The 14,589-nt window shown below is 48.1% G+C and overlaps 1 protein-coding gene across 2 annotated transcripts in view; it reads left to right on the top strand.

Annotated features, from left to right (window-relative positions):
• Window positions 1-1,838: 1,838 nt before the first annotated feature.
• The window catches only part of EDRF1 (erythroid differentiation regulatory factor 1), a 38,080-nt gene continuing 25,329 nt past the window's right edge, over window positions 1,839-14,589 (top strand). Inside the window, exons 1-8 of one of the 2 annotated variants that reach the window (XM_043983657.1) lie at window positions 1,839-2,036; window positions 6,790-6,998; window positions 9,149-9,215; window positions 9,601-9,726; window positions 11,058-11,182; window positions 11,430-11,589; window positions 13,925-14,029; window positions 14,304-14,425. In XM_043983657.1, coding sequence (XP_043839592.1) covers window positions 1,941-2,036; window positions 6,790-6,998; window positions 9,149-9,215; window positions 9,601-9,726; window positions 11,058-11,182; window positions 11,430-11,589; window positions 13,925-14,029; window positions 14,304-14,425 — 1,010 coding nt within the window. In that variant the 5' untranslated portion in view covers window positions 1,839-1,940. The remainder of the gene's footprint in view (window positions 2,037-6,789; window positions 6,999-9,148; window positions 9,216-9,600; window positions 9,727-11,057; window positions 11,183-11,429; window positions 11,590-13,924; window positions 14,030-14,303; window positions 14,426-14,589) is intronic. The other variant, XM_043983658.1, reaches the window with a different exon arrangement.

The raw sequence follows: 14,589 nt of genomic DNA, 5'->3' as shown, positions 1-14,589 counted from the left end.
CAAGGACTGAAACCCTGTCATGTTTAAGTTATCAATTAAACTTTTAAAAGGAGAAACATGATATCCTTCCCCCCGCCCCTTTTTTTGGTCACACTTGTCTGTGCTTTCTGGTTTAACGTGGGGTAGGGTCTTGTAGCCCTGGACCACCATGTAGGCTGACTGGCCATTTCCAAGGACACTTTCTCCCTCTTCCCCTAGTCCCAGCAGGTCAGACTCCATCCACCTGCCCGTCTGCTTTTGGAAGAGATGGGAGTCATCAACTATGTCCTCTTGGATGAGGTGAAGGCCCCCCAGGACTTATGCCTGACCGGCCAATGTCCCTACCATTCGCCCCATCCTGTGGGCCAATCAGCTATCAAGAGAAGGGTCAGTTGGATGGGTTCTCTCTCCATTCAGAGTGTGAGCTCTTAAAGCAGATTGTTCCAGAGTTGAGTCCAAAGCACTTCATCCTTTTTTTCTTCATTTCAGGAGGTTTTTTCCCAACTCCCTTCTCCCTTCCCCCATCAGCGTCCAGAAGGTTACTTTGTATTGACCTACATTCACTTTGTATCTATTTACTTGCCTTATGTATTGTTTCTATCTGATAGGCTGGGAGCTCTTGGTGTCTTATAACTCTCTAGCAGGGACTGGTATACAGTAGGCATTGAATTAATGCATCTGGACTGATTTCCTGTCTCTCGGCCCTTCCTCAGGCCGGTCTCCACGCTGGACACCACTCCGTCCTCACCTTCGCCTCCTGGAATACCCAGCTGCCTTCCAGACCAGCCCAGTGAACAAGTCAATAAGCACTGATTATGCACTTACTATGTGCTGGGCACTGAGCTAAATGCTGACCATCGAAAGAAAGGAAAACAACAAACAAAACCAGTGGGGAAGGCAATGATGTCCGCCCCCTAACTGGGGACGGGGCTTTGACCTACCAAGCTCCTCCCTTTGGAAATTCCTGGGGGGGGGGTGCCCAGGACCACTCCCCTCGTTAGGCTCTAGAGCAAGGGCCGGTCCCAGGGGCAACTTTGGACATCCCCTTTTCCCCTTTTTTTTTTGACAGGCAGGAAAACTGGCCCCGGGGCCAAGTGACCAGTTTAAAGTTGGGGGGGATTCACACCCTGGGCCTGACACCCCCTTACCACGGTCCCCCGCCCATCTCCCCCCTCTCCCTAGTGTAAGAGGGGCTGCCTAGCATGGGCACACTGTATCGAGTACATAGTAGGTGCTTAATAAATGCTGGTAGAATGAATGAATGAATGAATGAATGAATGAATGAATGAATGAATGAATGAATGAATGAATGAATGAATGCGTGCCCACTTGCCCTCCCCTCCGTCGGTCCACAGAACAGGGACGCAGCCCCTTCCCTCACTGCCCAACGTGGGGGATGGGAAGGGGACCCCCCCCCCCTCCGCTCCGCCCCGGGTTCGGGTCCCAGGCCGCTGTCCTGGACCTCAGTCTCCCCCCCTATACAAATGCGAGTCCTCAAGCCGAGCCCTCGCAGCAGCCTCCCTGGGTCTGAGTTTTCCTCTTCAGGGAAGTTGGTTGTCTTCCAGCGCCGCCCCCCCCCCCCCCCCTAGTAACGAGGCGAGGAGGGGGAGGAGAAAGGCAGAGGGAAGAAGGCGAAGAGAAGAGCTGTAAATCTCGTGAGACATGGTCCGCCGCGGGACAGCAAGCGCATGCGCAAGGCCTGTTCTCGAGTAGCGGCAGCCACCGGTCAGAGAGCGCATGCCCAGGAGAGGTGGGCGGGGGAGGGAGTGTCAGCTCTCGCGAGATTTTTGCAGGGTTGCGCTTCCGTCTCCCGTGCGGCCGTCCTTCCTTCCTTCCTGTCAGGAGCGGAAGTGGTCCGTGAAGAACAGTGCGAGTCGCTGCCGCCGCGGCGGAGGGTCCCTCCTTCCGCCCGTTCCGGAGGGAGGCCGGGACCGGGCCGGGGCCTGGCCTGCGGCGGCGCCATGACGGAGCCCAGGGAAGCGGGCGCCGAGGCACCCCCGGGGGCCAGCGGGCTGAGCGTCCTCCCGGGAGAGGCGGCCGAGGAGCCGGCGCCGCAGGTAACCGTGAGGGCCGCGGGCAGGCCGCCGGGCGCCTTGGGCCGGCCGCCGGGCGCCTTGGGCCGGCCGCCGGGCGCCTTGGGCAGGCCGCCGGGCGCCTTGGGCCTCGGCTTTCTCTCGGGGAAGTGGGCACAGCAGCAGCCCCGCCCGGGCGGGGAGTAGTCGGGGTGCGAGCCCCGAGGCTTTGCAGACCTGGCCGCGCCCCCGGGGCTGGCTGGCAGGGTCGGGCCTCCCGAGGAGCCAGGGTTGTCTTTCCCCCCGTGTGACATCTGAGAGACCGAGGCCCGCCGGCTTGTTGGTCCGACAGAGATGAGCCCAGAGACGGAGCTCGGGCGCTCCGGGGCCCCCGGGCCGAGGCCCCGGGGGGGAGCCGGGACAGGCTCCCTGGGCCTCGGCGTCTGTCTCTACGCCGAGGGGGTCGGTCGGGCCGGACGACTCGGTTCTCCGGGGGGCGGCTCCCTCCGCCCGTCCCCTGCCCGATCCGCCTGCGAGTCTGGGTAGTAACGGAAGGCGCGTCCTGCCCTGCGGGGAATCCGCCCTCCAAGCCGGGGCTGCTCCGGGCGCGCCCCTTTACCGGATCCTGGGGCCCCGAGGGGGAGGTCCTCTCGGCCGGGCCCGGGGCCCCTTGGCCTGCGCCCTGCCCCTGCCCCGTTATTTACACGTAGCAGATAAACCAGAGGGGCCGTTCGCTTCGCTTTGTTGTTCGTTACGATCCGCAGGCGCGATCAGGGCGCGCCTGAAACCCAGACCGTCGGGGTTTCAAGCCGAGGCTTTGTCTGCTCTGCCGGGCTCCTTCTGTTGGTTTTGTGGTTGCGCGGCTGTGTCCGACTCTTGGTGACCCCGTGCCCCATACTGTCCAGGAGATGTTCCTGGCAAGGGCACTGGAGTGGTTTGACACGCCTTCTCCGCGTCTCTATCAATTAGTCAGAGGGTGACTTCATCAAGGACCTCGTGCACCGATCCTTAGGGGCACAGAGAAAAAACCAAACTCTTCTGAGCCTCGAAGGGTCTACGTGATAAGGGAGACCCCACGTAAGCAGTTGGGTACAGAGGCGCTGGGAGGTCATCTTGGAGGGAAAGCGGGGAAGGAAACATAGGAAGAAAGGCCCCCTAGAGTAGGTGGGATTTAAACTGAATTGGAAGAAGTCAGGGAGACCAGCAAGGGCCGGTGGGGCTGGCGGGCATTTGAGTGTGAGGGAACAGCCAGGGCAGTGCCGAGGTCAGCAGATTGTCTTTTGACTGTAGAGTTTGTGGATGGCAGCAGATTGTGAGACCGTTGAATGGTCAGAAGGGGCCAGGTTGGCTAGGGCGGTTTCATGTTTGATCCCAGGAGTGAGGAGTAAGTTCTGCCTCGTGGCATTCAGGCCCCTCTACTTTATTGAGAGAAAAGAAACTTGGGGCCAGGAGACCAATGAGAAGGCTGAGGCCATGGTGAGGAGGGTCCAGCCGTGAGTGGGCTCTGCCTTAGTACAGGCGAGGTACAGCAGAGATGTTGGGGAGGTTTCAGAAACACTAAAATGTGAAATGGAGAATGGAAGGTCGAGGAGAACACAGAGGAGGGAGCTCAGGCACTAGGGGGCTGGGGACCTACAACAGGACAGGAGGTCCCCAGACTCTTGGACGGGTTCACTGGGGGTTCAGGATAGGGAAGGGATTAAAGCATATGCCAGCACAGGGGTGATGGGCATGGTGAGGATCAAAAAGCATAGGGAAAGGTGGAAGTATAAAAGATTATGTTCAGGTCAAGGAATTTTGGCAGTGATGAGCCTAGAAGTAGAACACTTGTAAGAGATGGCAAGGGGGTCCCTGTCTCTTCTGTATAAATGAGGGCGAGCGGAAGAGTAGTTGGGCATGTGTGGAGAATGAAGAACCGGGAAAACACTGAGAGCCTTGGAGGGGGCAAGTCCCCTCAGATCAGAGCAGGTGGAGTTCTTCCAGCTGTGGGGAGCGGTTTCATACCCCTTATGTCGTCTCCTCTCCCCTGCAGTAGGTCATGTTGGAAAGAACAGCTGTATGCAGTGAGCAAAGTGTAGCCTTGAAGGCACTCGGGGAATGTGCTTGACTGTGTCTCCGTTGAAGGTTTGAGATGTGCCTTCTCCCTGTGACTGAGGGTGGTACTGGTTTTTATATGTCAGATGAGGGAGTCTAAGGTCAATGTCTGCTCTAAAACCCGCGAGTCTTTTATATGGGAGACATTTTATCCCCATTGGACAGATAAACACTCAGAGGTTAACAATACCTCCTGGTCACATTTATTTTCAGACTCGCAAAGCACTTTCCTCATCATAATTCTGTGAAAAAAAACAATGCAGGTATTCCCACTTTGTAAAAGGAAAAACAGGTCCCAAATCTCCTCACTTTAGAAAAGTGTCTTTTCCAGGGTGTGGTAAAATAATGGAATTTGGCAGACTGATCGGACATGGGCCACATCTGGCCTGCCCTGAGTGACGGTGCTGCTGATGTCAGCAGAGGAACCACTCTCCACAGGCAGCTTGAAGGACCTCCCTTTTGGGGGAGGGAGAGTAAACAAACTCTCCACATATTAAATTTGGCCCCTACAAGGGTCATGCCGCTAGTAACTGCCAGACTGAGTTCCCTAGACTCATACAGTTTGAGAGTCAGGTCGTAGAGGGGCCATCCCGATCACATAGGCCAACCTTCATTTCACAAACCAGAGTGTGATAAATGACCTGCTGAAGATCTCACAGTTAATTAGCAGCAGAGGCAGAACCACCTTCTGTCTGGGGACAAGTGGCCATTCTGAGCCACCCTTGGTGTAAGACTAGCTGAGCCTCACAGAAGAGTCTGAATATGGAGAGGACTTGGGGAAGGATCCCTGTGCCTGGAATGTTGGGTCGGGATCAGAGTAAATCCACCCCAGAGGGTTTTAGCAGTGCAGGAGTGCAGTGGATGAGCCAGCTTTTATTACATGCTCACCCTGTGCCAGGCACTGTGCTAGGCACAGAGGGTACAAGAGTGAGCGTAGCCTTCATGGAGCTACATTTTATTGGGGGCAGTGACATTTCAAAGAAGGCTCACCTGCAGTACATATAGGTAGGGCTGCAAGTGTAAGACCCAGGGGTGCTAAGGCTACAAGAGGGCAGGGGACAGTGCCTTGGCCTGCATGGCTTAGAAATAAGGCATGTGGAAAGGCGGCTTCCATCTTGACTCTGCCCTATGGGCAATGAGGGAGCCTCAGTGAAGCAGGAGAGTGGTGGGCCCTGACTTTTGGGCATGCACAAGAAGGGAAGGGTACCCCTTCTGGTACTTCTTAAAAACTGTTAGGGGCAGCAGTGGATAGAGCACCGGCCCTGGAGTCAGGAGGACCTGAGTTCAAATCCGGCCTCAGACACTTGACACTGACTAGCTGTGTGACCCTGGCCAAGTCACTTAACCCCCATTGCCTCACTAAAAACAAAACAAAACAAAAAACTGTTAGATTAAATTTACAGGCTCAGCCCTCAGCCCACTCCTACTTACTATCCACACATATTATGTAGTTTTTAAGTAATAAACATCTTTACAGTTCTGAGTTCCACATTTTTATCTACCCCTTCTCTGAGGCAGGAAGCAATCAGACGTGGGTGATACATGTGCAGTTATGTAAAATATTACCATATCAGTCATTCTGTACAAGAAAGCTTGAAAAAATGAAAGTGAAAAATCTCATACTTCAGTCTGTTCCATCAGTAGCAGTCCTTTCTCTGGAGCTGGATAGTATGCTTCATCAACAGTCCTTTGGGATCGTCTTGGATCATTGTATTGCTGAGAAGAGTTAAGTCATTCACAGTAATTCATCAAGCGATATTGATGTCTCTGTGCACAACGTTCTCTTGGTTCTGTTTACTTCCTTACACATCAGTTCATACAAGTCTTTCCAGGCCTTTCTGAAATCTCATCCTGCTTGTTTAGCCATTCCCAGTCGAGGGACATCCCTTTGATTTCCAATTCTTAGCCACCACAGAAATAGCTGCTAGAAATGTTTTTCTACAAATAGGTCTTTTTCTCTTTTGGGGGCATATCTTTGGGATATAAACCTAGCAGTGGTACTGCTGGATCAAAGGGTGTGCACAGTTCTGTGGCTCTTTGGGCATAGTTCCAAATTGCTCTCTAGAACGGTTGGATCTTTTCACAACTCCATCAACAGTGGGTTAGTGTTCCAGCTTTCCCACATCTTCTCCAGCATCAATATTTTCCTTTTTTGTTTTTTTGTCACTCCCACAGATATTACTTAACCAAAAGCCCTTCTTGACTATATAAGTTATTTATAGCTTGTTTCTCTATTTTATTTCTTCTCTGTCCAAGGACTCATAACTAGTAAGTGTCCGAAGCCAGATTTGAACTCAAGAAGATGAGTCTTCCTGACTCCAGGCCCGGCACCTACCTGCCCCTTCACATTTTATTTAGGACAATCCAAAAAGTAGCTTGGATAGATAGGTCAGTTGTAAGCTAAAGAGTAAAGCATGAGTTATAATTATTTCCTAGTTGTGTTATTTTGAAATTAACAGACAAAAAGGGCCACCATAAATATAAATTTCTCTATAAGCAGGAATTAATGTGCAATTAAGCTGATGAAATAAATCCATTACTTAGAAAAGTCCGGTGTGATAATCCTTTTTTTCTAAATAATGGTGCACAATTTTTGGCTCCTTTTAGTGGCCCTAATCAAAGAATTTGTGTTAACAGAAAATAGTCGAACTTTTTTTTCTGTAGTTCTGGGAGAAGTGCGAATGATACGGTTTTTGCTGAACAGGGATCCGTGTTGCTTCTGGGAGGCAATGAAGTGAAGAGTAGGGCGGTGGTGAAGTACTCCTCTGCCCCTCCCCGTGCCGCCTTTGCTCGCCTAGAGGAGAAAACGGACTTAAAGCTGCCACCTGCCAACTGGCTGCGGGAAAGTGCCAAACTTGGCCCAGCGGGAACCACCATTCTGGGCAACAGCAAGAGGAGCAAGCCCTTTTCAAGGTGACTCTGCCTTTGTCTGTGTCTGTTCTCACTAGGACTTGCTATGTCTGTAATGACAGTTGACCTAGAAGCAAAGATGATGCTCTGTCTTTGGACCCTTTAAAAAAGGGTCCTATTATCAATGGTTTATCCTCTACAGAATTTCCACATGATTCTTCATAATCCATTGGAGCAGACCTTGGCTCCTCTTAAATGCTGAGTCCTTCAGTCACCTCTTAGCCATCGGTTGTCTCTGAATGTAACCCTTAACACCCAGTCTCTCACGTGGAATAATTGAGTAAATGGAGCTAACATTTGTATAATTCTTGAAACTTGAAGTAGACTTACAGTGGACGGGGGTTGGGGGTGTCCATAGGTATATTGAATGACAAGCTTCACAGTCACATTAGGTGTCTTTACAGGTGCGTATTAGTGTTTGCTAGAAATTCTGCATTCATAAGGACTTGCTGATCATGCAGATCATGCAGGATGAATGTTTAAAAGCCGGCAGATTCTTAAAAACGGCCGCTAGCCCAGCTCCCTCTTTTGACATGACCCTGCTGAGGCCCAGATAGATGAAGCAGCTCCCCCACAGTCATACGGATAGTTAAATAGCAGGGCTGAGGTTAGTCATTCTACCATTCAGTCCTGTGCCTTTTCTGTTACAACCTGTGCTTGTGTCAGTACCGGGCCTCGTCTCGCTGCTGGCTGTTTGGGAGAAATCCTTTGACAAAGGGAGGAGCTGCCAGCCACTGAACCGGGCTGAGGAATGCAGAGCCGGCTGGCAGCTTCTTGCCCTTTGCTGGTGCTGTACGAGAGCAGTTTGTGGATCCTAAAAGGCTCATCCAGGAAGTGAATCTCTCATGTTGGAGAGCTGGAGGACTGTAAAATTGGGGGTTGGATCCGTGGCTTCATAAAAGGCTTCATGCTTATTTTGCGTTCCTAAATTCCTTGGCGTTGAGAATTTGAAGGCAAGCAGACCACCTCGCCCAGCCCCTCATTTTCCAGATGAAGAAACAGACTCACAGAGGTCACTCAAAACACAGAGGGAGGATTCAAACCCAACTCCTTGATGTTAGAGCCATCGTTTATAGTTGTCACTTACTTGAATGACTCCTATCTAGGAGTTTGCTTCTCTTTTCATTGAATCATTCCTCTGAACAGAGACTGCACTGGTTTGGGAGTCCAAGGCCTTGGGTGCAGATGCTGTCTGCTGCAGGCATCATCTTGTACAAGTCACTTCACCCTCTCTAGACTTCAATTTCCTCATTGGTAAAAAGAAGGAATTGGGGGAGGAAAGAAATGATCCCTGAGATCCTGTCTAGGGCTAAATCCTATGAGCCTCTACCTGGAGAGGCTGCTGATACCTCCAGGAGGAGCGGCTTTGACACCCCCACTTCCCCCTCCTGTAACTCACAGCCGCCCCCCAGTTAAGTCGGGAAAGTCACTCCTCACTACGGTTACCAGGTATAGTCCTACAGTTGTTAACTGCTTGAAGATACTGGAGAGGGACAGAAGGGAATGCTGATAAATCTTACTCAAAGGCTGTGAATCAGCTGTGTACAACATCCCTTTTTAAAAGGGGGTCATTTACTGGAAAGGGATGTTGTACACAGCTGATTCACAGCCTTTGAGTAATATTTATCAGCAGTTAACAATTAAGTTGGTTGCTTCCTTGTCCACAAAGTAGATTTCAGAATTTTAGAGGAAGGGAATAGGCATGTATTAAACTACTGCTATGTGTCAGGCACTGCTAAGTCCTTTACAAATATCTCATTTGATGAGTTTTACAATCATAACTATTAAATTGAGTAATTTTAGTGATTTAAAACTACCCCAAATAAGTCTCCTAAAGCAAAGATTTTTAGTTTTTTGTGTCAAGGACCCTTTTGGTAGCTCTTTGGCAGTCTGGTAAAGCCTGTGGACCCCTTTAAAATTTTTAAAATTTTTTAAAATTTATAATGAAAGGAAATGTTAAATTTCAGCTAAAGTTCAATGAAAATAAAGGTGTGATTTTTCCCCCTTCCCCTCCCCCACCCCAGGCTCTTGGACCCCTGAAATCTATCCGTAGGGTATATGGATACCAGCTTAAGAAGCCTTGTTCTCCATGGTACTGTGTGCTCCCTTTTAATCCATGTGTTTTTTGTTTGTTTGTTTTTTGTCCCTGATAGCTTTGGGATGGCGTATGACTTCATTGACTCTGTTGGAAATGACGTGGACGTTGTATCTGATTCAGAAGTATGTACTCACCATTGCATGTTCCTCAACAGTGTCAGTCTTTCAAGCTGATTAGGAGTTGCTGGTTCATCTGCCCTTTGGGCAGGGGGATTTAGAGTAGGGAGATCTTGGTGCCTGGGGATGTGGAGCCTGTATATTTAGGGTCTGTATGACCCGGAATTCTTACCCTTTTTGAAAACTCGAGCAGGTTCAAACAAACAAACAAAAGATCGGCAGCTGTGTGCATGTGGCTAATATGGCAGCTGTCTCAAGTGAGGCTCTTCATCGAAGGTATTTGTTTACTTGCACATAAAGAAGCCCAGCTGGGTTGTTGTAATCTACATGAAAGCCAAGACAAGAATTTCTTTGCACATTGTCGTTGTTTTGTTTTGTTTTCTGTCCTAAGAACATCAAGAAGCTCCTCAAGATCCCCTACAGCAAGTCCCACGTCAGCATGGCAGTCCATCGAATTGGGAGGACTCTTCTTCTGGACGAACTTGATATTCAGGAACTCTTCATGAGGTCATCCCAGGTAAATGGCTGTAGGAAAACCAGCTGGATTCTGTAATATTTAGTTAGGCTGCACTCGCTGCAGGGCTCTAAAAAATGTATTCATTCTCTAATGTTTTGATATAGCAAAACATACTTTGAAAGAGCCATAGTTGTATCAGATTACAAGCTCTCCATCTTTTATTCTGTGTAGTTTTTGCCTTTGCTTTCCCATAAGTCCTTTGGAGAGCATCCATCCAGTGCTCTGAAAGCCTGACTTCTTTTCTTTAAATATCTTGGAAGTACCACCATGGTATTCAGATTGTTCCATCTGCTGTTTTTCATTCTTGCTATAAGACCAGCCTGTCTTCCTCATTCTCCAAAGTTTTGGTGTCAGGAACCCTTTATCATTTTAAAAATTATTGAAGACCCTCTAAGAGCTTTTGTTTATGGGGATTATGTCTGTCGATATTTGCCATATTATAAATTAAATCTCTTAGTATTATCGTGGAAATAGTTTCACCCTCACAGACCCCTGAAACCCAGACCACACTTTGAAAACCACTGTACTAGATAAACTTGATGAGGATGGGGATGAGATCTCATTGCAACTCTGAATCTTCACATAGAGTTCTTGCTGTTCTGTAGGCACTTAATTATGTGTTTTGAATTTAGTCATGAATGTGTATTTTTCATCATATGTCCAATGCGTAGCACAGTGCCTGGAACATAGTAGGTGCTTAATAAATGTATATGACTGGCTGTACTGATACTTGCTTGCAAACCATTGTTTTGTTTTGTCTTTTTGTTTTTTTTGGTTTTCTGGGGCAATGAGGGTTAAGTGACTTGCCCAGGGTCACACAGCTAGTAAGTGTCAAGTGTCTGAGGCTGGATTTGACCTCAGGTTCTCCTGAATCCAAGGCCAGTGCTTTATCCACTGCACCACCTAGCTGCCCTCGCAAAGCATTGTTTGATTAAAAGTTTACTTTGAGCATTTTAGCTGTGGCTGTATACATAATAAGTGCTGTGTCCATCTGTTGTCCTTCTGGCTTCAGTAAATTGTCAGGCTAATAAACTATAGCCTCTTTCTTCTCTTTTGGGCGATTTGTCCAGTGTTAGTACTCTGTCTTCCTCCTTGACTTTATGCCCTGCTCTGTTTGTGTGTGTGTCTGTCCATCTGTATGTCTGTCCTCTACAGTTTGCATGTCTTCAGAAAGGACATTTGTTAAAATCATCAGTATTCTGTAAGGACTTGTTTATTAAATAATGTCTAAGAACTTGGATTTCTTTCCTGTCCTCTAGAGAAGTGATCTGTGACCCATTATTTTGACCAGATTTTATGATGTGTGTTTAATGCCCTCTAATATTACTCAGACAGGAGACTGGACATGGCTCAAGGAGTTCTACCAACGACTCATTGATCAGAAGTGGCAGCGGAAGAAGAAGAGCAAAGAACATTGGTACCAGAAGGCGATTCTCTCCAAGTTCTTATATTACAGGTACTGGGAGCCACATACTTTATCCTTCCTACATCTTGGGCTTCTTGGAAAAATAAATATGTAATCTCTGGGTTGAGACAACCTGTGTCTCTTGACACTAGTAAGATGGTTTTGTGTTTATTTAAACGTTGAGGTTCCGTGGAATGTGGCTGTACATTGACAAGAGGCTCCCTGGACTCAGCCTTGTGAACAGGGAGCATTGGGATGTTTTGGTGGTGGCCCTCCAACAACTGGCTTTGTGTTTCAGCATTAATGGCGATGGTGCTGCTCAGCCTGTGCCATCTGCGACAGAGCCTAGAGCCCCCCCCAGCCCGGACCAGACACATGAGGACACAGAAGGGGCTTCCTGGCCCGCCCCTTTTGAGATGCCCTCTTCTGTTTCTGATGATCCAAGTGCATCTAATCAGGTTGGTCAGTCAGCACTTCAGTACTCACTTGTGACAGAAAATAAATGGGATGAAAATGGAAGGGCCTGAGGGAAAAGTTGGGACTGCAGATTTGAAGAAACAAGGACCCCTTTGTTCCCTTAGCCTAAATTGTCGGGTTTCCAGAGCTACTGTGGAGGCTAAGCTAGAGGTGCAGATATAATTAACATATATTAATAATTAATATTAGGATGAATCATTAATAATACTTTCCCATATTTCTTAGTTTCACCACCATTTATGGGACTCATAACATTGATGAATCTGTTGGTAGTGAGTTGTCTACTTCCTGGATTGTTTGGATTCTCTACTTTTAAGCACGTAGGCAATGATAAATGATGCACCTCACCGATACGGCCATTGCCGGACCTACTCAGCCTAACCATCTTTCATGTTTGGGGTCTGTCAGCCCATTGGCCATCGCTGTGGGCTCCAAGGAGCTGAAGCTCCTGCATCACTTTGCTCCCAGGCCAAAGGCCAGAGAAAATGAACACTCACTCTCAGGCTTCTCATTCCCTCCTCCTCACCTTGGGTTTTTCCTATTCATAGCTAACAAAGAGGAGAGTGCTCCCTATTGGCCATTTTATGTCCTATTAACTAAAGTATTATTGGAGACCAGTAATTTTAGTGCTTCACATTCTAAATTCTAAACCATCTCATCGTTTAATGCAGTGGCATTATGGGATGGCATTTAATCATGTTACCCTTTGAAAGAACATGTGGCAATGCTCCAGAAGTGTTAACTGTCCCTCCTGTGCTGACCAGCCCTCTCTGATGAAGACTTCTGAATGTCATCACAGGCAAGAAGATTCTCCATCCTAGTCTGCACCAGTCCTTTTGGACCAAAAAGAATGATTCTATCAATTGGCGTTTAATTTTGAACTTCAAAATCTCAAGAGTTTAGCATAATTTGGTTTCAACCAATTGCAGTGCCTCACTTGTCAGATGTTGAACTTTGTGTGATTGTTATACTATTAAGTGTGACTTAAGTAAAACTTTTTTAAAATTTAGAATGAGTTTTTTTAAACCACCATAAAGCATTTTAAGGAAATGTTTCACTAAATAGCAGTCCTATATTTGTTACCTAGAATTAAGAAAAGTCAGCTTAGAACGATTGATAAGTAGAGGCAGTCTCCTTAGAAATGACCCTTGACATCCTGCTGGCCTATCCCTCTCATCAGTGGCAGGGAAATTCCCCTTCCTATTCAGAGGTGTGTCTTGTGACAAAGCCAAAAAGCTTGAGGCTCAAAAGTAGATGAAGGGAAGAAGCCGTGAAAGGTGGGGAGAGTTTGGTGGCAGGCCGGCCTTGTGGCACAGCTCCCCAACTCTGGGCACCTACCCAGCCCACAAACACCTCCCTCTGCCAGGGGAGTGGGCATCAGTGGAAGCTGACCATCAGGCTCCTCTTAAAAATTACTGGGCTGAATTGGGCCGGGGCATTGTGAGATATGACAGTAGGTCAGATAATGATCAGGGAAAGAGGCGAGTCTGTGCTCAGGAGGAAAGGAGACTCAGCCTTTTCTGTTCTCTCCTTTATTCCCATGTCTTCGGAGCTCTGGACCCAGAAGTTAGGGCAGTCACATTACAGTTCAGCTACAGTATTATTCAGTCGTCTCCATGGAGTAGACTGGAGCCTGATGTCTATGGGAAATGGTTGTATTTTCCAAACATCTAATGAACAGGTCAAATTACAGAACATATCTATACAACATACAGTGTAACCAGATAGACTCAGTTGTGTATTATGCCCGGGGGAGGAGGGGGGGGGAAGAATGGGTAAGAAAACCTGGTTGGGGGCGGGGTAGAGAACAGCCAGCTGAACGCAGGCCCCCAAGCTGCAAAGGCCCACGTTCAGAGCCGTGTGCACTGCACAGGCTCTCAGTCTGAATGAATGGTCAGGCCGAGGAGCAAGAAGGTTCTTCCTCTTCCTGGACTCAGAGCAGTAGATTGGGCGGGCCTGAGCGGGTTTCTCCCATAGCTCGGGCGTCTGGTCTTGTCTGATGAGTCCATCCTTTTGGTCAAAGTATCAGGTCAATGAGAAAACAAAAAAGATGGGATCTTGATATTTTTAAAAGGGGAATAAATCCAACTTGAGGAAGTTCTGGTCTCGTTTTCATCTCAGTAATTTCTGTGTGAATCATTGCAGCTGGGGCAGTGGAGTGCTGACATAAGCCCCTGGGCTAAAGATGCATTGCTAGGGGGTGTTGGGGCTCCAGGTAGTCTTGAGGATTATACATACTGCTTTGTACTTGAAATGTTTAGGTGATTTTTTAAATGACGGCAGCAGAATCACTCCTTGTCCTTGCACTTTTCACAGGGCAGTGAGCCTCTTGAACCCTCATACATAGTGGGCCATGTGGCCTCAGCAGCCCCAAAAGAACAAAACCTGACTACTCTGTTCAATGACGGTGAGAACAGTCAGGTACGCTTTCTGAACTGAAAGACCTCATTCTCCATGTACTTGGTCATTTAGAAGTTAGTCTCAGTCGGAATCAGTAGGGACAAAGGCCATTTACTCCTAGACGTAGCTTTTTGTAGCATCTGTCATATTAAAGTTACTGTGACTCTGTAGCATAGTTTCTTTGTTCCTTTTTTCTTTATCTTTCTTTTCTAGTCTTTCTGTGGATCATAGGTGAAAAGTGTGGTGGAAATAGGTGAAAATGTCTAACTTAATGATTTTTTTTTCTTAAATAAAGGGTCTTAAGAATGACTTTGTTCGGAATATCCTGTGGACCTTTGAAGACATACACATGTTGGTGGGCTCAAACATGCCCATATTTGGGGGAGGACGATATCCTGCCGTTAGCTTACGCCTCAGGTAAGTGGAAAGTCGTGTCCCTCTCTGCCTGGCCTTTGTCCATTTTTCCTTACTCCATAGTTCCCAGTATCATTGTGAAATCTGCTTTAATGTCATACACTGAGAAAGTTAGGAGGTCATGGTAGGTACACTGGCCCGCCAGGAAATCCCTACTTATTAGCCAA

Source organism: Dromiciops gliroides, chromosome 2 (genome assembly GCF_019393635.1).
Source record: "Dromiciops gliroides isolate mDroGli1 chromosome 2, mDroGli1.pri, whole genome shotgun sequence".
Classification (NCBI taxonomy): Eukaryota; Metazoa; Chordata; class Mammalia; order Microbiotheria; family Microbiotheriidae; genus Dromiciops; species Dromiciops gliroides.
This window is presented reverse-complemented; position numbering and strand designations above follow the sequence as displayed.